Source organism: Mustela lutreola, chromosome 10 (assembly GCF_030435805.1).
Source record: "Mustela lutreola isolate mMusLut2 chromosome 10, mMusLut2.pri, whole genome shotgun sequence".
NCBI classification, from domain to species: Eukaryota; Metazoa; Chordata; class Mammalia; order Carnivora; family Mustelidae; genus Mustela; species Mustela lutreola.
This window is the reverse complement of record NC_081299.1, coordinates 35,593,548-35,614,845: the sequence shown is the minus strand read 5'-3', so window position 1 is coordinate 35,614,845 and position 21,298 is coordinate 35,593,548. Positions and strand designations below refer to the sequence as shown.

At 46.3% G+C, this 21,298-nt stretch overlaps 2 protein-coding genes across 6 annotated transcripts in view; one reads left to right on the top strand and one right to left on the bottom strand.

Annotated features, from left to right (window-relative positions):
* The window catches only part of LOC131810158 (vasculin-like protein 1), a 59,884-nt gene extending 42,239 nt beyond the window's left edge, over window positions 1-17,645 (top strand). Inside the window, exons 8-24 of one of the 4 annotated variants that reach the window (XM_059137777.1) lie at window positions 5,113-5,253; window positions 6,108-6,266; window positions 6,970-7,094; window positions 9,163-9,265; window positions 13,741-13,899; window positions 13,979-14,086; window positions 14,192-14,387; window positions 14,486-14,648; window positions 14,869-14,952; window positions 15,043-15,161; window positions 15,421-15,537; window positions 15,769-15,914; window positions 16,021-16,118; window positions 16,305-16,508; window positions 16,648-16,858; window positions 16,932-17,042; window positions 17,272-17,645. In XM_059137777.1, coding sequence (XP_058993760.1) covers window positions 5,113-5,253; window positions 6,108-6,266; window positions 6,970-7,094; window positions 9,163-9,265; window positions 13,741-13,899; window positions 13,979-14,086; window positions 14,192-14,387; window positions 14,486-14,648; window positions 14,869-14,952; window positions 15,043-15,161; window positions 15,421-15,537; window positions 15,769-15,914; window positions 16,021-16,118; window positions 16,305-16,508; window positions 16,648-16,858; window positions 16,932-17,042; window positions 17,272-17,376 — 2,349 coding nt within the window. In that variant the 3' untranslated portion in view covers window positions 17,377-17,645. Of the gene's footprint in view, window positions 1-5,112; window positions 5,254-6,107; window positions 6,267-6,969; window positions 7,095-9,162; window positions 9,266-10,580; window positions 11,478-13,740; window positions 13,900-13,978; window positions 14,087-14,191; window positions 14,388-14,485; window positions 14,649-14,868; window positions 14,953-15,042; window positions 15,162-15,420; window positions 15,538-15,768; window positions 15,915-16,020; window positions 16,119-16,304; window positions 16,859-16,931; window positions 17,043-17,271 lie in introns of those variants that run through there. The other 3 variants (XM_059137779.1, XM_059137778.1, XM_059137780.1) reach the window with 3 other exon arrangements.
* A 1,518-nt stretch (window positions 17,646-19,163) lies between these two features.
* The window catches only part of NASP (nuclear autoantigenic sperm protein), a 43,496-nt gene continuing 41,361 nt past the window's right edge, over window positions 19,164-21,298 (bottom strand). For both annotated transcript variants that reach the window (XM_059137781.1, XM_059137782.1), the window contains 4 exons: window positions 20,755-20,811; window positions 20,587-20,664; window positions 19,807-19,935; window positions 19,164-19,351 (listed from right to left, as the gene is read on the bottom strand). In XM_059137781.1, coding sequence (XP_058993764.1) covers window positions 19,271-19,351; window positions 19,807-19,935; window positions 20,587-20,664; window positions 20,755-20,811 — 345 coding nt within the window. In that variant the 3' untranslated portion in view covers window positions 19,164-19,270. The remainder of the gene's footprint in view (window positions 19,352-19,806; window positions 19,936-20,586; window positions 20,665-20,754; window positions 20,812-21,298) is intronic.

The following is a 21,298-nucleotide window of genomic DNA, read 5'->3' as shown; positions in this document are numbered from 1 at the left end:
CTGACCTCAGTCTGGGGCACTTTTGGGTGCTTCAAATTGCCTCCCATCCTGAAGGACTAAAAAGGAGGGAGGAAGTTGAGAATTCAGGTTTTAGAGTCAGACTTCATGCCACTCTTTAAGGCTGTGATTTTCAGCAAGTTACTTGATTTTTGCTAAACTTGTTTCCTTAAAAATAAACTGGAGCTAATTATATCAGTTACATATTGTGGTAAAAGAATAAAATTAAAAGTTTCAAAAGCACCTGGAGGGGCACCTGGGTGGCTCAGTGGTTTAGGCTGCTGCCTTTGGCTCGGGTCATGATCTCAGGGTCCTGGGATCGAGCCCCGCATCGGGCTCTCTGCTCCGCAGGAAGCCTGCTTCCCTCTCTCTCTTTCTCTCTCTCTCTGCCTGCCTCTCTGCCTGCTTGTGATCTCTGTCTGTCAAATAAAATCTTTAAAAAAAAAAAAAACAAAAACACTTGGAATATAATATTGCACATCCTAAGTAGTCCGTAAATAGTTTAAAAACAATAGGGGCAACTCATTTAGATGAGCATCTGCCTTTGGCTCCAGTCATGGTCTCGGTCCTGGAATCGATTCCCGTGTCAGGCTCCCTGCTCTTTGGGGAATCTGTTTCTCTCTTGCCCTCTGCCCTTTCTCCACATATGTTCTCCCTCCCTCTCTCTCAACTAAGTAAATTTTAAAATCTTAAAATAAATAAATAAATAATAAAAACTGTAAGAGTACAGGGTACCTGACTGACTCAGTCCACGGTGCATGTGACTCTTGATTTTGGGGTCGTGAGTTCGAGCCACATGGCATAGGGATTACTTTAAAAACGAAACAAAACAAAAAAAAACAGTCGGAGTTCATTAGGGAGCAAGTAGTTGGGGTTTTCCAGTAGAGGAACCCGTGTTACCTAAAAAAGAAAGAAAGATAAAATGTGCCATGTTTCTGAAAAGACAAATGCTTAAATATGGCTGGTAGTTGGGAACTGGTTGCAGGGGGGAGTATTAGTTAAGACAGTCCAGTCATGGAGGTTTTTCTTTTTTTCTTTCAAGATTTTTTTTCTTTCAAGATTTATTAATTTGAGAGAAAGCAGTGAGAGTGAGAGAGCACAAGCAGTGGGAGATGGGAGGAGTGGTGCTCCCCCACACTGGCCTTCGCCCTCTCACCATCTGTAGAAAATGATAAAAGAAACCACTTACTATGATGTTTTGGGGGTCAAACCCAGTGCCACCCAGGACTGATTAAAAAAGCCTTAGAGGAAACTGGCCTTGAAGTACCACCCTGATAACAATCCAAATGAAGGAGAGATGTTTAAACAGATTTCTCAAGCTTACAAAGTAGTCTCTGATCCAAAGAAAAGGGAATTACATGACAAAGGAGGCAAACAGGCAGTCAAAGAAGGTGAAGCTGGTGGTGGTTGGGGTCCCCCATAGACCTCTTTGATTTTTTTTTTTTTTTTTTTTTTTTGGAGGAGGAGGAAGGATGCCTAGAGAAAGAAAAGTAAAAAATTTGCATCAGCTCTCAGTAACCTTAGAAGATATATATTATATAACAGTGCAGCAAGATAGCTAGCTCTGCAAAAGGACATGATTTGCGATAAATGTGAAGGCTGAGGTGGTAAGAAAGGAGCAATCGAATGTCCCAATTGCTAAGGTACTGGAATGCAAATTAGAATTCAGATAGGACCTGGAATGGTTCACCAAATGCAGTCTGTGTGCGTGGAGTGCCAGGGCCATGGAGAATGTATCAGTCCTAAAGATATAAAAGCTGCAATGGAAGGAAGATCGTTTGAGAGAAGATCCTAGAAGATAATACTGACAAAGACATGAAAGATGGCCGAAGATACATTCCATGGTGAAGGAGACCAAGAACCAGGACTGGAACCAGGAGTAGATCAGAAGGACCATGCTATTTTTACTTGGTGAGGAGAGGACCTTTTCATGTGTGGACATACAGCTGGTTGAAGCACTGTGTGGCTTTCAAAAGCCAGTATCTACTCTTGACAATCAAACCGCTGTCATCACCTCTTATTCAGGTCAAATTGTCAAGCATGGAGATATCAAGTGTGTGCTAAACGTAGCCATGCCAGTTTATCATAGACCATATGAGAAGGGTCACCTAATCATCGAATTTAAGGTGAACTTCCCTGAGAATGGGTAATAGCAATCTCTCATTCTCCAGAAATTGTTTTTTTGTTTTTTTAAATAGCTAGCTTTGGACTATAATACAACAAAATATTTGGTTATTTATTGAAAGAGCTATTTTGTTAAAATAGGGATAGAGATGATGGGGCGCCTGGGTGGCTCAATGGGTTAAAGCCTCTGCCTTCGGCTCAGGTCATGATCCCAGGGTCCTGGGATCAAGCCCCGAATCGGGCTTTCTGCTCAGCAGGGAGCGTGCTTCCTCCTCTCTCTTTCTGCTTCTCTGCCTACTTGTGATCTCTGTCTGTCAAGTAAATAAAATCTTTTTTTTAAAAAATAGGGATAGAGGGCGCCTGGGTGGCTCAGTGGGTTAAGCCGCTGCCTTCGGCTCAGGTCATGATCTCAGGGTCCTGGGATCGAGTCCCGCATCGGGCTCTCTGCTCAGCAGGGAGCCTGCTTCCTCCTCTCTCTGCCTGCCTCTCTGCTTACTTGTAATTTCTCTCTGTCAAATAAATAAATAAAATCTTTTAAAAAAAAAAAAAAATAGGGATAGAGATGAGTATTGCAGAGAATTGAATAGTAAGTAATAATGAGCAAGTGTAAGACAGCAGATACTGACTTATGCAGAAAAACTTGGCAATAAGAGGATGATAGTGTAAAAGAAAATAAAGGTTTGGGGTTTTTTTCCCTAGCTTCAATAAGGTGGCTTAGCATGTTTATAGATAAAGGGGAGGAACTTATTGGAAGAAAGGAAGAAATCATTGATAATTCTGAAAGGAAAGAGAATGAACACATGTAGAATGGTGGAAAGGGGGTAGGAAGCTATTGAACTTGCGGTGCAAAAGGAGAGACTTAGGGAAAGTTTGGATCCGGTGACTTCTGATTTCTTAGTCCAGTATGAGAAGGCACGATCATTTGAGGTGGAGGGAGTTGGGATTGATTTGGAATTTGAAGGAAAGAAGAAGACATTTAAAAACCTGTGGTTGATAGGTGGTTCACTTTGGTGGATTTGTATGTATAAAATTCCTCTAGTAAAAGAAGACATGAGGCATAGGTTTTCTCTGTTGAGCAGCCAGCTATATAGCATAGTGTTGTTTGAGTTATTGAAAATTAAGATTGAATTGGAATAAAGTTGGGCAGAAATGTAGGTATCCTAATGCATGTAACACTCTGGTACAAACTTTCCATACCACTATGGCAAAAACGCAAGTTTTGGAGTGCCGTGAGGTGCCAGTGTTAAAGAAAGACAAAGCATCTGATAATCATCTACAACTCTGGGGAAGCTAGGGGAATTATCATCTTTGATAATGAGCCTTACATAAGCAGCCATCATTTTAGATTTCTTGCATCCGTGCGAGAAAAAAATTAATCTCCATTCCATTTGGGTTGTTGTCTCTCTTATCTGCTTGCATATTCTTTTTGGAGACACTACAGAAAAAACAATACTACATATTACTTGAGTAACCTTAGACAAATTATGTAACCTCCTTAACCTTAGTGTCATTTTTTGTAAAAAATTGACCTACGGGGGTGCCTGGGTGGCTCAGTGGTTAAGCCGCTGCCTTCGGCTCAGGTCATGATCTCAGGGTCCTGGGATCGAGTCCCGCATCGGGCTCTCTGCTCTGCAGGGAGCCTGCTTCCTCCTCTCTCTCTCTCTCTGCCTGCCTCTCTGCCTACTTGTGATTTCTCTCTGTCAAATAAATAAATAAAATCTTTAAAAAAAAAAAAAAAAAATTGACCTACGGGCACTTGGGTGGCTAAGTGGGTTAAAGCCTCTGCCTACCTACCTCTACCTACTTGTGATTGCTGTCAAAGAAATAAATAAAATCTTAAAAAAAAAAAAAAAAAAAAGTTGACCTAATAATTATACCTGATTGGGTTAAGAATGAAAATGGTATGACAATCATCTGGTAAGCCCCAATTATATTAATTCCTTTCCTGAAGCTTATAGTATCCTCTTTAATACAACAAAAAAATTCTTTTCATTCAGATCCTTCTGTTTTCTTGGCGGTTTCTCAGTTTTAATTGTTTCATTCTGGAAAAATGGACATTTTTCACTTGCTTCAGCCTCACTCCATTGATGTGCTTTATCTTTCCTGTTCTCCTCAGATAATGTGATTGACTCAGAGAGGGGGGTATGCCTGGGTGGCACAGTCGATTAACCATCCAGCTCTTGGTTTCTGCTCACATTGTGATCTCAGGGTCATGGGAGTGAGCCCTGAATCAGGGTACATGCTGAGTACAGAGTCTGCTTGAGATTCTCTCTCCCTTTCCCTCTACCCCTCCCACTTCGGCTGCGTGTGCTCATTCTCTCACTCTCTCTGTATCTCAAATAAATAGATTAAATCTTAAGAAAAAAACAAAAAACATTCCAGTCATACTACAGTGCCCAGTCATAATTGGGATTAGGGCCAGAGTGACAGAATGGGCCTAGACTACACAAAGCCAAGCAAAGAAGGGACCAAACCAGAATTGTCTAGCCATTTATATTGCCCACCCTGGCCTAGAAGTAGCTTCCTGTCATTGACATTCTTGGAAAATAGCCTTTTTTTTTTCTTTTTTCTTTAAAGAATCAGGATTACATCCGTGGTTAACAAATATAAAAGGGGAGCATTTTAGGGTCCAGTAAGTTTGGGAAATGCTACCTCTTAAATTCACATGTGTTCACATTCACAAATACTATAAATGTATAGGAAAGAAACTCATTGAAGTTTACTCACCTCAGCATCTCCCAAACTTAGCTGAACTAGAGCTCTCTTTTTAAGAATTCCTGTTAATATCCCATGACACTTCTGGTTCCCGTCTGCTTTTTTCCTTCAAGTGCCTAACCTCAGAAAGAGGTTGCATACCTCCCAGACATGTTAAAATGGGTAAGCTCTAGGAATTCGTGTTACTGCATGACATTTTATTCTTTGCTTTATGTGATCTTCCAGGCTGAGGTGTCCATACTTGTGCTGACTGATTTGTTCTTTATTCCCATGTAGCCCAGTGCATGGAAAGCTAACAGAATGGAACACAAATCAGGATCCCTTTCCTCTAGCCGGGAGTCTGCTTTTTCCAGTCCGATCTCTGTTACAAAACCAGTAGTACTGGCTGGGGGCACAGTTTTAAGCTCTCCTAAAGAGGTGAGTGAAGATAAGGCCAAGCAGCCTTTTCTAAAATTGTTATTTCCCATTTACTAAGGTACATGGTGTGACATGTAAAGCATTTCCTTTGTAGCTGTGTTTAGCTCAGTCATTTCTTTCTTTTTTTATTTTTTTTTTTAAGATTTTATTTATTTATTTGATAGAGATCACAAGTAGGCAGAGAGGCAGGCAGAGAGAGAAGGGGAAGCAGGCTCCCCGCTGAGCAGAGAGCCCGATGCGGGACTCGATCCCAGGACCCTGAGATCATGACCTGAGCTGAAGGCAGTGGCTTAACCCACTGAGCCACCCAGGTGCCCCAGCTCAGTCATTTTCTTTACTGGTGATTCCCATTTGCCTCTGAAGATGGGCCGTAGCTGAGTGGAGTGATTGCTCTGTGGTAGACTGGGGTCAGCCTGTGGTAGACTGGCATGAAAGATCAAAGAGGTACTATAGGAGCCATAGAGTCTCCTGCAGGAGCCCTGCAAATCTGTGGGCATCTGGGTGGCTCAGATGGTTAAACATGCACCTTGGGCTCAGGCTGTGCTCCCAGGGTCCTGGGACCAAGCCCCACATGGGGCTTCCTGCTCAGCAGGGAGCCTGCTTCTCCCTCTCCCTCTGCTCTTCCCTCCTGCTCGTTCTCTCTCTGTCTCTCTCAAATAAATAAAACCTTTAAGGGGGAAAAAAAATGCAAAGCTAAAGTCTGTTTTTTAAACGAAAAAGAGAGTTTATTTTTGGTAAAAGAGTGATAATTAGGCTTCCAGATTCTAGAGATCAGTACCATGTAGAAGTGACCCAGAGAAGCCCAGTTCTTGCTGTTTGCTGTCAGGAGCAATCTATTTGTGGTATTTGCCCAGAGTCCCTCCAGCACTACTCCTCCGATTGAGATCAGCTCCTCTCGCCTGACCAAGCTCACCCGCCGAACTACCGACAGGAAGAGTGAGTTCCTGAAGACTCTAAAGGACGACCGGAATGGAGACTTCTCAGAGAGCAGAGACTGTGACAAGCTGGAGGATGTAAGAGCATAAGGTTTTTTTGGGGCAACATAAGGGTTTTCCTGTGTTGCATATGTACTTTTTTTAAAAAAGTCTCTAATTGGGGCCACCTGGGTGGCTCAGTTATTAAGCATCTGCCCTTGGCTCAGGTCATGATCCCAGGGTTCTGGGATCATGTCCTGCATCGGGATCCCTGCTTAGTGAGGAGTCTGCTTCTCCCTCTCCCACTCCCCCTACTTGTGTTCCCTCTCACTGTTCCTCTTTCTCTCTGTGTCAAATAAAATCTTCAAAAAAAAAAAAGTTTTTAAATGTCCCTCCTTAAAATGCTTTCTTAAAAGCCACACCCTGTAATTTCCAGGAGTCCCAACATTGGCCAGCTGTCAAGTGGCAACTCCTAGCTGCAAGGGACTCTAGAAAGGGGAACTTTCTAAAGCTGAGCCCAGTAGTTCTTGAGTCCAAATTGTGAAGAAGACAAGAGCACTGATACCGAATCCGTATCCAGTAGCACTTACCACTGTTGACAGCCTGAAGTTAGGCTCCCTAAGGAGGTGGTGTGCTTGAGAAGCCCTAGGACGGTGAGCAAGGCCTCATTTTTGAATGGGAACTACCTGTGCGCTGAAGTTCCCTGGAGAGCACGTCACTCGGTTCTGACTCTTTAATCTTGCAGATTGTGTATCTTGCCACAAAGGGTCATTGAACCAAGTGTGTCCTTTCCTTCTTTCAGTTGGAGGACAACAGCACACCTGAACCAAAGGAAAACGGAGAGGAAGGCTGTCATCAGAATGGTCTTACTCTCCCTGCAGAGGAGGAAGGGGAGGTCCTCTCACACTCTCTGGAAGCAGAGCATCGGTAAGTGAAGATCAGATCACAGGGCATGCTGTGTATGGCCTGTAAGGAGCTTGAACATCCTTAAGACGTCGACCTACAGAGAGAAGTGTTCTTGGGCACCATAACCTGTCCTCTCTTTATGCCTCAGCTTGCCTGTTGCCTACTGGGCATTCCTTTACGGGTTAGCTTTTTCACAACTTTTCCTCTGCAAGGCTTTCACGTAGTTTAGTTTCAGATTCAGTTTATAGAGGGGAACCTATTTCCTAGGACTATTTACTGGCCCTTCCACCCTCCTAACCCAAGTGAGCCTTTATCAGACCCCTTTAAAAGGCCTTGGGAGGGTCACCTGGGTGGTTCAGTGGTTAAGGATCTGCCTTCGGCTCAGGTCGTGATCCTAGAGTCCTGCAATCAAGCCCCACTTCTGGCTCCCTGCTTAGCAGGAAGCCTGCTTCTCCTTCTCCCACTGTCTCTGCTTGTGTTCCCGCTCTTGCTGTGTCTCTCTCTCTCTGTCAAATAATTAAATAAAATCTTTTAAGAAATTTAAAAATAAGGCATGAGACCCCCTCCGTGGGTGGAGGTTGTTCTTTATTTTTTTTATTTTTTTTATTTTTTAAAGATTAGAGAGGCAGGCAGAGAGAGAGAGGAGGAGGAAACAGGCTCCCTGCCGAGCAGAGAGCCCGATGCGGGACTCGATCCCAGGACCCTGAGATCATGACCTGAGCCGAAGGCAGCGGCTTAACCCACTGAGCCACCCAGGCGCCCGGAGCTTGTTCTTTAAATGAGGGCCTTTAACACAGAGCTCCCAGCTGTTTGGGCACCTAGGTGGCAGATGGGGCCTGCCATGTGTGGCAGTACCTTCCTGAAAGGAAGTTCCTGTCCTGAAGAACTTTAGAAGTCAGCAGGATCACGAATATGAAAGAGACCACAGTGCCATGAAGTTGAAAGGGAAATTAGGTACATGTAGAGATGTGCTGATTGGCTTACTAGAGACAAAAGTGAGTTGTTTTAAGATTTATTTGAGAGAGAGAGAGTTGAGGGGAGGACCAGAGGGAGGGAGAGAGAATCTCAAGCAGACAACCCACTGAGTGTTGGACCCCATGCAGGCCTCGATCACATGACCCTGAGATCATGACCTGAGCTAAAATCAAGAGTTGGCCACTCAACTGACTAAGCCACCGAGGTGCCCCCAAACCGAGATTTTGGAGCACCTGGGTGGCTCATTTGGTTAAGCATCTGCCTTCAATTCAGGTCATGATGGCAGGGTCCTGGGAGTCCCCCATCTGGCTCCCTGCTGAGCAGAGAGTCTGCTTCTTCCTTCCCTTCTGCCTGCCATTCCCCTTGCTTGTGCTTGCTCTCTGTCAAATGAATAAATCTTTTTTTTTTTTTTTTTTTTTTTTTTTTTTTTTTTAAGATTTATTTTTTTATTTGACAGACAGAGATCACAAGAAGGCAGAGAGAGGCTCTGCCTCTCCACTGAACAGAAAGCCCGATGCGGGGCTTGATCCCAGGACCCTGAGATTATGATTTAAGCCGAAGGCAGAGGCTTAACCCACTAAGCCACCCAGGCGCCCCAAATGCATAAATCTTTAAAAAAAAAAAAAAAATGAGATTTCTTCGTCTTGTTTTGTCGGAAAGAGCCCTTTACATTTTGGCTCTCCTGCAGCCTTAATTTCTGCTGCTTTTATCTACTCTCTGCAGCTCTTATACCCTATAAAGAGCAACTGTGGAGATCCCTCATTTAATTCAAATACCTAAGGAGCCATAATTAAAGCTTATCCCACATGGCAGGGGTGGGGGTCCTGGAGTAGAGCTGTGTCAGGCTCCACACTCAGCAAGGAGTCTGCTTGAGGATTCTCTCCCTCTCCTCCTGTCTCCCTACTGTGTGCACACGCTCTCTTTCTCTCTGGTGTAAATAAATTTAATTTTTAAAAAAACTTATCCACTGGGAAGAAAAGAAAAATCCCAAGTGGGGTACGATTGCCCCTAGGCAAGTAAGTTTTCTCTGGAAAGTTGTGGTCTTTCCACTTAACACTTAAAGGTCGTCTTTTTTTTTTTTTTTTTTTTTTTTTGCCTGACTTCCCTCTACTAGATTATTGAAAGCAATGGGATGGCAGGAATATCCTGAAAATGATGAGAATTGCCTCCCCCTCACAGAGGATGAGCTCAGAGAGTTCCACATGAAGACGGAACAGGTATGTCATAAACCTTTCCTGGAGACCTGTTAATGATTAGGAGAGAAAGGAACAGGGCAGTCATTGCCCTTAAAGAGCCTCAGTTTAGTGTGAGAGAAAGACCTTGGAAAAGAAAATATAAAGTAAGTTGCCATAGTAGAAATACAGAGGAGCGAATCACTGCTTAGGCAACAGGGATTACCGGTAGTGGATATAAAAACTAGGTCAGTAGTTAGCAGATTCCAGAAAGTAGTATGTTCTTTCATCCTGGCAGCTCTACCCCCTTATCAGAACCACAAGGCTGTGTTCCAGAGTAATGGGCAGAGCCCTGGGTCTCTAGGGAAGCAGAAGCAGGTTTATCCCCCCACCCCTCCCCCACCTCCAGCCCTGTGATTTCCCTTTGATATTCTGGCCAGAACCAAGAAACAGCCTCTTTGAATTATCCAACAAATGGTTGGCTTCTTTCTCTGAAACACTGCCAGACCTTGAGATTTTTAGCAATGAACAAGATAAATGGAGTTACAAACTTCATGAGGCTTACATTCTGGTGGTATATTTTCTTTACATTTTTTACTTCTCCGATTTTTATTTAAAGCACAAATAACAATAGGATTAAGGCCTGTAAAGAGAAATTACAGGGCGCCTGGGTGGCTCAGTGGGTTAAGCCGCTGCCTTCGGCTCGGGTCATGATCTCAGGGTCCTGGGATCGAGTCCCACATCGGGCTCTCTGCTCAGCAGGGAGCCTGTTTCCCTCTCTCTCTCTCTGCCTGCCTCTCCATCTACTTGTGATTTCTCTCTGTCAAATAAATAAATAAAATCTTTAAAAAAAAAAAAAAAAGAAAGAAAGAAAAAAAGAGAAATTACAGCTGACATAAAGACACTGCTACTCAAAACTATTTTTCTCAATTGTTATCACCTGAGAACTTGTAGAAATAGAGAATCTGAAACCCTACCTACTGAATCAGAATCTGCATTGTTTAAAAAGATCTGTAAATGACTGATTCGCACTGTAAGTTTGAAAAGCACAGCTATAACAAATCTTGGGATGGGGGCGCCTGGCTGGCTCAGTCATTATGCGTCTGCCTTCAGCTCAGGTCCTGGGACCTGAGCCTGCTTCTCCCTCTCCCTCTCCCACTCCCCCTGCTTATGTTCCCTCTCTCGCTGTGTCTCTCTCTGTCAAATAAAGTCTTTTTTAAAAAAAAAGAAAAGAAAAGAAAAAAGAAATCCTGGCTCTCCCCTTCTACATTTTGCCTCGAATTCAGTACAGGCCTTTTCCAGGTCCCACTGCCAGTGTAGTTTTTGACGGTTTTCTTTTTTCTTTTCCTACTAACCACAGCTGAGAAGAAATGGCTTTGGGAAGAACGGCTTTTTGCAGAGCCGTGGTTCCGGCCTGTTCTCCCCTTGGAGAAGCACTCGTAAAGCAGAGTTTGAGGATTCGGACACGGAAACCAGTAGCAGTGAAACATCAGATGACGATGCCTGGAAGTAGGCATATAAGTCCTCACAAATCTGACCCAGTAAACTCAGCTTGTGTGTTTAGGGAGTATACAGAAGAAATCATTCTTTTCCTTTTCTTATGTTGTTGAATACTTCATGCACAAGGGAAAATAGTCATATCCCAAAGAAAGAGCAATTGGCTTGTTTAGCTTTTGTTGTTCTTCCCTGTTATCTGCTTAATAGAAGTTTGTGTGATGGGAAAGATTTTTTAAATACACACACACACACACACAGACACAGTATCTATGGGGCGACGCACAGGTGGGAGCTGGCAGTGCAGAGAGGAGACGCCGGTCTGCAGCAACAGCTTCTACTACCAGCCCTTGGGGCACTCACCCCTGTGCTCAAGCAATCATTGTCAATGACAAAGTGACTATTGAAGTTATAATTGTATTAAATTAATGCTAATAATTTGGATATTTTATTTTATTTTTGGCTGCTCGGGTAACGTTAGCCCTTAACCAAGCATACATGGTTTTCTTTTTTTCTTTTCTTTTTTTTTTTTCCTTTTTTTGGGTACAGCTGTAAAATATTTGGATATAGGAAATGTTGTGTTATTCTTGCAGCCTTGATATTCAGGGTGGATTGTAAAATATAAATTTTTGTGAGATTTCAAAGATTAAGATTATTTTGATAACATTATTTACAGATTTAAAAGATGTGGTTATCACAAGTCTGTTGAAGGGGAAAACTACTGCATAAAATAACTAACTTGGAATAAATATTTTGCATCAGTTTGGATTGTCTTGTGTAAGAAGTATATTTCCTTTAAAGTTAGAGGAGTGGATTCTTAGAGGGAAATACTTCTAGAAGTCTGAGGGAAATCTCAATTCAGACACCACTGTTTCTCCTTTTAGCGGATACTTTTTTGATGCAGAAAAATTTGTGCAATAAATTATCAGTAATAAAATCAGAAACCCAAGTTTCCTTCCTGAAACTGATTTTCATTTGCCTGGGTATTTACCAGTTTGCATATTTACAAGGAAGGTTCTGTGCCTCAGTTTTCCTGCTAAACAGGAACATGGGAAAGGGTTTGAGCAGTGACCAGTGGAAGAGGCACAGTTTTTCATTCAACATACACTTTCCAGCTCTCCCCGTACAGCCAGGCATTTTGCAAGGCTCTGGGGGTGCAGGGAATGCCCAGCCCAGTAGGGAAGAGAATAAACCATTATATTCAAAATGAAGCCTTGGGCCAAAATCTTACGGACAGATAGAAGCTAAAGCAAGCAAGCAGTGACACTGGCACTCTGGCCATCCCTACAGGGCATGGTCCCTGGTGGATATAGTGGTCTAGGATTGCCCTTTAGTGGGAGACAACCAGCAGAGTAACAGCCCTGACTGCTTGTTGGAAAGAGAACTAACTTGTGTCTCCAGAAAGGATAGAGGCAGAGAAACCAACATGACATTGGCTAGATTCTAAAGGCTAGGAGGGCAGAGACCCTATCTACCACACTGAATTACATAGTCTCTTCTGCTGGGGTTACAAGCAGTCCATGTAGAAATGGTGGTTGAGACAGAGCAATAAGAACTGTATCATATTTCATTGAATATATCTTTTGAAGCATTATGTACTAATAAGAAAACTTGCCGGGTCCCTGGGTGGCTCAGTTGGTTAAGCTTCCAACTCTTGATTTTGGCTCAGGTCATGATCTCAGGGTTGTGGGATCAAGCCTTAGTCCAGCTCCTTATGCAGCAAGGAGTCCGCTTTCCAATCTCTCTCTCTCTCTTTCTCTCATAAATAAATCTTTAAAAAAAGAAAAAAAAAAAAAAAAAGGAAAGAAAACTTGCCAGGTATGATACTCTATTGTCGGTCTCTATTTCAGTGTTAAAATTGGGGGTGGGGGGGAGTACATCTTAGAATCAGTGAAATACTATAAAATGAATTAAGTTGCAAAAGTATTAAACTGGAAATAAGAAGTTGGTTGAGATAGAGATACCCTGCCTGTTTGGGGTTGAGCTTTGCCACTTACTAGCTTTCACAGAACAAATTTCTTAAAAATGTGCCCTTTTTCTTGCTTGGAATTAAGCTGGCTGAGATCACATGCTTTGAAACACTTGTAACCTGTTGCTGATCACACCTTGGCCTTAACATGGTGAGAGGGCTGCTACCGTAAGTCCCTGTCTTGTTTAGAAAAGGGAGTTTGTTTCTCCCTTAAAGGAGAAACGGGCCTCAGAGCTCCTGCTGGTGGATGCATGTATTTGGGGAGGTGGCAAAGATCCGATCAGCACAAAAGTCCCCTGCCCTGTCTCGAATGAAGGGCTACCTTTCTATATTTGATTCTCTCATCTGATAGATTCATTGTGTTCTCCCAGAACTTTCATTCCTTGGGCTGTGCTAATTATCTTCCCTCTCTGGACAAAACCCCAAACAAACAGGAATGGGATGAGGGAAAAACTGTCAGCCTTGGTGTGATTTTGGTTATGCAAAAGCTGTGGTTGCTTCCCAAGGGCCGAAGTAAGAGGGAAGGCTTTTCAGCCTAGGGGGAAGACAAGTTTCCTAACAAAGCCTAAAAGGGCAGAAGGCTTCCTCTCCCAGGTGTTCCCTAGAACAGAGAACACTAACTTGGGTAATGTTCACTTGGGCAGAACAAGAATGAACAAAATGATACTTCCCTGCCAGACACTGTTGAATAACCAGTGATGGGGAGGGGGAGTATGTGAGAGGGGCCCAGCTAGTCTGGGATGCAGCTGTTTGTTCCCCTTTATATCAGCAGAGAAACCAAGATGTGGTCAAAGGACTTGCACATGCTCATATAATGCAGTGGAGCGACTTTGTGACACTTTTTCAAGCCAGGGGCTCCTCCCAAAGGTGATCAGCCTTTCCCCACCCATGCTCTGGACCTGCCTAGACCTGTGGTTGCTGCCCAGGGAGCTAAGTCTCCTCCCCAAACATAAACTTAATCATGTAAACGCAGCAAACTTGGCCTTTACTCTCTCTGCCTCTGGGTTTGTTTCATCCTTCTCTCCCTTTCCCCTGCTCTCTGTCCTCTCTCTTGCAGGTCTTGGCTGGCGTGTCAGGAAAGGGGTCCCATCCCATGGCCTCCGATTCTGGAGAGCCGGGGCTCCTGTCCTGTGGGTCCTGTGACATGGTTTTCCGCTCCTGGACGCTGTTGGCCACTCACACTCAGCGTTTCTGCATTGGCCGTCTGACCCGAGAGGTAACACCCAGAGACCACCTTTCAAAAGGGCCGCCTCCATGGCCACGTGGGTGGGTATTCAAGCAACTCTGAGCCTCAGTTTTCTTCACCCCACACCCTGTCCTGTCGCCAGGTAGTGCCACAAGAACACCAGGGCCTCCCAGACCGGGAGGCCAGCAAATTGGCTCTTAAGAAGCTAACAGAAGAGGTACTCCGGACTTTCCCCATTTGGAAATTTTAGCATCCTCCCTAAATCTACAGATCACGCAGATTACGGGTCAGATTACCCCGAACACTGCGGCTGTACCTTCAGGAAATGCGACCTTGGATAACAGAGGTCCCCAGGGGATTAGAAGGGCCCCGAAGCCAGACCGAGGCGCAGACTGGGGGCCGCACCCACGAAGCTGCTGGAAGCCCCAGCGAGCGGCTTCGGGCGCTGCAGGGGACTCACGCAAAGCGAGTGGCGGAGAGGGAGTCACAGAGCCGGGCCCTGGAGAGACGCAGTGAGGGTGAGGGAAAGAGACGGGGGATAACGGGCCCTCCCTGCCCCAACCGCTTGGCTTTGAGTTTGTCCGACCCATTGCGACTCCGTCCCTTAACGCCTCAGAACTGAGCCAACGCCTCCAAGGTTTGGCCCAGACCCGAGGCGGAATATCACGCCTTTTCGGTCTGGAGCGGGAGCTTCGAGAACTCCGGGCAGAAGCCGGGCGAACGCGGGGAGCTCTGGAAGTGCTAGGGGCGCAAGTTCAGCAGCTACAACCGGAGTCCGGGTGAGACCCGGCGCGGGAGAATTCGAAGCGCGGCTGAACTGGCCCGGGGCCGGGGGGAGGGGCGGGGCCTGACCTGAGGGCGGAGCCGCGGCGGGACGCGGGAGGCGCAGGCGCCCACACAGCTGGAAGGTCGCAGGCAATAGGTAGGGAAGGGGCGGAGTTTCCGGAGGCCGAGTCTCGGGAGCCGCAACACCTCAGCGCGCGTGTACCCCTGCGCCAGGGCCCGGCTCAGCGCCTTGCGAGAGGCAGAACTCTGTTGTTCGGTGCTGCGAGCCAACCCAGGGACTCTGGCTGCCGAGATCGGGTGAGGTCCCGGACCCGGGTCGGCAAGGGCGAAGCGCTGATCAGTCCTGGATAGACGGTGCTGCATTTTTGTCCCCTGCTCCCTCCCTAGGACCCTGCGGGAGGCCTACGTTCGAGGCGGGGGCCGGAACCCCGGCGTTCTGGGCCAGATCTGTCAGTTGCAGGCGGAGGCATCAGCACTGGAGCTGCGGCGGTTGCGTACCCGCAGAGGTGAACAGGAGGGCCTCTCCGAAGCGGTGGTCTTAATTCTGGGAGGAGAAAAGAGCGGTTGAACTGATAGGGTGGGGGGGGGGCGTCTTTGGCATGGGGACCACCTGAAGTTGGAACACCTGGGTGGTCTTTGTGGCAATGGCTAGAATGTTACCTGACAAGTCCGGTCTTGTTCATAGAGACCTAAAGCTGGAATTCTCAGAATTGCACAGCTGGTTACCAGAGGTTGGAGGTGGCAGGTCGGACTTTTTCATTGCAGGAAAGGGGGCAGGCGCCACCCTGGGGGAGCTTCTAGTAGTGGAAACCGAAAACCGGCGCTTGGAGGCAGAAGTCCTGGCCTTACAGATGCAGAGGGGTGCAGGCCCTGCGTCCTGGGGTCAGTGAGCACCCTTGTCCTACACCACCTAGCTCTCCCCCGCTGAGTGCAGAGGAAGGGGTTAGAGGGGCCGTGCATGGGGAATGAGGCGCGTTTGTGCCCTGTCGGTTCCTGCCCTCGTGCATCTCCAGGTGTCCGTGCATGTGGGTCCGGCTCTCAGGGAAAGTTTGTCTCAACTCTGTTCTTGCCGCATCCTGCTCAGGCATGCCCTACTCTTAACTCCGGTCCCAGGGCCTACGGAGCCTCGAACTTTGGTGAATCCCAGCCCATGCCTGAGAAGGAGGGAAGATCCCCCGCGCCTCCCGCCGCCGGTGGCTCCTCCCCTGCCGCCCCTTCCACACTCCACAGGCATCCTATTGAGTGGCACAGAAGAGACCGTGAGGACCCAGGGGCTGGGGCCAGGGCCGCTCTGTTTTGTGTAGTTGGGGAAGCATGGGCACCAAGGAGGCATTCCGCAGGAGTCAACTCTTCCCCCACCTACAGCTGCAGGTTCCTGGAACCATGACCAAGAACCTAGGTCTGGATCCGTACTTCCTTCTGCCGGCCTCTGACGTTCTGGGCCCTGCGCCCTATGACCCTGGGTGAGGCCTGCTCCCTCCTTTGACATTCTCTGTGACTTGGTCCTCACTGGGCCATCTTCTGATTAAGCAGACCCACTAGGAAGAGCTAGGGTTGGGGAACTGATGGGGTGAGGGGCAAGGATGAGGGGATAGGGTTCAGAGGAGTTGGGGGTTGTATAGATGGCAGCTGAAACCTGTGTTCTTCAGGGCTGGGCTGGTCATTTTCTATGACTTCCTTCGGGGCCTTGAGGCCTCTTGGATTTGGGTGCAACTAATGACTGGCTTGACCCGAGATGGACAGGACACAGGAGGAGCCACAGCATTGCCCCCAGCCCTTTGTTTGCCTCCACCTCCAGCTCCTGGGCCCATGGGCAATTGTGCCATCCTTGCCAGCAGGCAGCCTGTACCCAGGTCAGTAGATGGAGATTGACTTTTGATGCTTTTTGTCACATCCTGCTGAGTTTCCCCATGTATATACAGGGCCACTGGCTGAGAGCTGTCCAAGGAAAGAACAGTTCTGGCTTCTGACATCTTGTGTTGGTTGTTCTAGGCTGCCACCTTCAGCATCAGTATCCCTGGTCTGTGAGCTACAGGCCTGGCAGGGGCTGGCATGGACTAGGGAACCACAGCCAAAGGCTTGGGCCTCACTAGTGCTATTTGACCAGAAGCAAAGGGTGTTAAGTGGCCGTTGGCGTCTTCCACTTCGGGCCCTTCCTCTGGACCCTAGCCTTAGCCTTGGGCAGTTGAATGGGATTCCCCAGGTAAGTGTGGAGGACAAGGACTGGATCTCCTCCCCTCCAGGTACAGCCGCAGTACCATGTCATCTCTCTCCAGGTAGGTCAGGCTGAGCTCTTTCTGCGACTGGTTAATGCAAGAGATGCAAGTGTCCAGACGCTGGCAGAGATCAATCCCGCAAGTGCCCAGGAGTACCAGTACCCACCTCCGGTGAGGGCTCACCTAGCACTAGGGATACCACAGTGTGATTGGTGTGGTTAGTTGCCAGCATGTTCCAAGCTATTTCTGTGAATTAACTCCTTTAACTATCATACATGTGTTAGGCAGACTATGTAAACAGATGAGGAAATCAGAGCTGCACAGTGAGGCTGACTTGTTTTACCTTAGGTAGTTAAGATATAAACCACTTGCTAAAGATACACTTCTCCCTGTTCCACAGATGTCCAGCTCACCTTCACTGGAAGCAAGCTTCCTTGCCCCAAAAGCTGGCTTTGTTGACCCCCCTCCTCCTGAAGAGCCCCCTCAGCAGCAGAGTCAAGGATAGATGGTTTGGGCCCCCATCGCGGTTCTGACCGCCACCGCCAGTGAATGTGGGTGGGCACGAGTAGCTTTAGAGGCTCAGAACTAGGACTTGTTGCCAGACCTGCAGCTTTACTACTCCACGTTCTGAGGGGGTCTAGAAGCAAACACCAGATACAAGCTCAAGATAGGAGATCCAACCATAGCTTTGCCACCTTCCACAAATACTTGGCCTTTATCAGTTTTCCTCTTATAAAATGGATGTGAGGATTAAATGGATATTGGGTATTTTCAGTATTGCCTGGAATATAAATTCTTTGAAAGCAGGGGGCATTCTTTAATTTGTTAAAGGAATGTCATCAATTCTTTTGGGGGAGGGGGGCTAAAGCCCATCTTGTTGCCATACTTCGTTCAGGACATCCTCTGGGAATCCTTCCAGACTATAAAGGTCCCCATTGAACTAGGAGCTCCCATACCTTCCACACTTATAGAGGGTCACATGTAAAATCTGGTTGAAATTTGATATTGGGTCCCAGTGCCAGAACCCAGTGCCAACCTTTTAGTCAAAAGCCTAAAATCCTTAGGACTTTAGCATCTAGAGCATCTATCTTCAGGAAGGTCAAAGCCGTGAGTTACCATAACCAGCCCAGAAAAATTCCAACCATTTTCTCTGCTATCTTTTAGGAAACAATATATCAACTAGAAAACGGCCTGACATTGGCTATTCAAAACGGCAGATTCTGACCTATTGTCTACCTACTGTCTGACCTACTGTCTAGTGCAGTGAAGCAGCCCTCTGGGTGGTCAGAATTACCAAATCCCTTTAGGTCATGTAGGGCAGACACAGTTTGGAATTCAGATCCATACAGTAACTTGTGCGTTAAGAGGTTCTTAAACTAAGGGTCAAGGCTGAGGTAGCTCAAAGGCAGCACTTAGCATTGCACTCTGTACATCAGTGAGGTCCCAGTGGGATGGCTTTAGTACACGTACCCTGCGCACCAACACCCTGACTACGCAGACAGAACTGGTGGGCATTTCTGCCTTTCAACCCCACATGCCACACTGAAATGCTTCAGGTAGTTCAGGATCCCACTGAAAGATCTTTAAGCACAAGTCCAGACCAGGAGCATTTTTTTAGCATCTTTATTTGAGAAGTCAAAACTGCAGATGGGTAACAATTTGGATTCAAGTTATAAGATATATTTCAGCCTTTCTGTACAGAAAACAAAACTCCACCAGCCAGCCTCCCCACAAATTCTTCCAACCACATCCAAAGTGTCTAGTCTCTCTCTCAAGCCACTTTCAAACCAGAATACTCAATTCTCTACAGTTAGCACACTAGTTTTCCTCAGCAATCACTCCCCCCTCCCACCCCTCCTGCACAAGTTTTCCTCAGAGTTCTTTTTCCAGAATGATTGACCCTCAACTGGAGACTAGGTGGGAACAGTTATCACTTAAGGTCTGGCTCAGGCAGTTATCAGCTCATGAAGTCCACCGAACAGTATCAACACCAAACAGCAAGATCTTTACCAAGTCTTGTTTTTGTAGCCCCCACCAAGAGACAGCACCACTTAAGGCTTGCAAGACAGTGGAGTTCATATTTAAAATGGGAAAAATGTAGCACCACTAGAAAACAAAGGGCCAATGGCTGTGCTTGATTTGATCACCTCCATATTAGATAGGAGCTTGGATGGAAACTCCCAACAGAGATCAATCAGTACAGAAAGGGGCAGGGTGAGTATCTTTGACCCAGAATGCTCCAAGGCACAGAGTCAGCCAGTATTTAAGAAAAAAATCATCAAAGCCTCAACCTTTGCTTACAATCTTTATTGAAGTTATACAAAAAGAATCCCCCCAAAGTGAAAAAATACATTATATACAAAAACTTTCCCTCAGGAGGAAGGCTCTACGCCCTCTCTTTAACATGCAGTGCTTTCAACTGTAGCTCCGGCCTCCACTGTCCCCTCCACTGCTGCCCGGCTTTCAGCCTGATTCTCAGCCTGGAAGATAAATAGGGAGCCTGGGCATAAATGAGCCTAGTTTCAGCCCTTCCGTCTTACACAATCGAGTAGGCAGAGAAAGTGAACAGGTCTCCTAAAGCCTGCTTTGCTCCCTACACTCCTAACAGGATAATTACCACAAAATGTAATGCCATTTCCGAAAGTCTAACAGGGCTGACAGAGCCAATGTTCACACATCACTTGGAAAGGGAGCAAGCAGAACTAACCCAATGGTCTTCCCAATTAAGTGCCTTCTCATACATTCGTTAGAGCAGGACCTGTGGTATGTATATAACTTCCATTCGTCAGTGAGACATCCCACATTCCAAAACCAGTTTCCTGCACAGTTTCTATGAGGGCTGCATTCGAGTAATCCAAACAGGCTCAAGGTGAGGAACATGCACCTGAGAACAAGGGGACATAATCCAAGAGTCCAAGCTCTCTTAATTGCCCACCTCCTCCTCCATGTTTTCTGAAACTTCTTTTCCACTGGAGACGGCATCCCCACTGCCTCCATTCACCTCCAGCTCTTGTTTGGCTTTCTTTGCATCATCTTTTCGGGGACTCTCTTCCTCTGGTTTCCTCTGAAGATAGAATGGGAAAGGCTTCACAAATGTGCCGAGGTTTTCCAAAGTACCGCAAAACTTAAAAAGCCCTTCTCTTCTCCCCCACTGCTGCCACCCCATGGTGTGAAGATCCCGACATCTCACCCTTGGCCACAGGAAGCAGACGCCAACCTGTGCTCAATACAATAAATTGGTCAGCCACAACATACCAGTCTAGCCTCTCTAGGGGAAGGGTGAGGAGTAGATCTGAATAGTAACCAAACCCCAAGTTTGTGAATCGGGAAACAGTCTCCCACAAGAGGAAAAAACAACTGTAATTATAGGCAGAAGATGGGATGCCACAGGATTTTAAGTACCAGCAGGTCTGCCGCTGAACGACTACTATCAAGGAAAACCTGCCAGCCTCCCAAGAAGAGCTGATCTAACCAATTCTCAGAAGCTTTCCTGACAGTCCTGGGCCAAAAGAGGCCTGGAAAAACGGTTAGAAAATATACTCAACTGAAAACTAACTTCATTCAAATCCTCACCAACTTTGCCAAGTGAATGTCTTATTCACCAAATATTAGGGAATGTATTCCTGGTGTGTCATTTGAGGGAAAACAACAACAACAATTTAAAAAAAAAAAAACGGACTAGAAAGAAAATAGAAATGACCACATGCAGATTTACCTTCTTTCTGACAAGGTGGGAGATATCAGTCACACAATTTGATGAGGAAGCACCATCTGCTGGTTTTCTACTGGCAACCTTGACAAAAAGGACTCTGTTAGCAATGTGTGACTACGTAGGACACACACAGGCCTAATACTAAGTGACAAAAATCTCCTGAATACTCACCATGGAGACTGAAGTGCCTCCTCCACTAGGAGTGAAACCTGAAGTAGAGCTCTCCACCTGTTCGGGAGGGGACAGACCCAAGTGGGTCCCAAGACAGAACCCACCAGGTCACCTACACACCTACAACAGGTGCCTACCATCCAAACAGCTGACCAAGACCTCAAATACTAGTGGGCCTCCACATACCAGCAGTATCATCCACCCTCTCTACCTGCACCTGCCACCCCCAAACCGGGGGCTTAGGCACAGTGTAAATATTAAATTAACCCATCCATATCATATCACCTGTGGCGTAGAAAGCTCCCTGACATTCCAGCAGCGGCTCAGTATCTTGCTATCTATACAGAGGAGTTCTCAGAGGGGATAGTAATAGCTTATATTTGTTAAGCAAATACCATTTGTACTGTCAGAAGTATTTTAACATACAAATACTATCCCCGTTTTACAGAGGAGTCAACTAAGGCAAAGAAACATTAAGCAACATGCCCATGGTCGCACGTAACAAGTAGCAGATACAGAACTTAAACCCAGTCTGGCTTCAGAG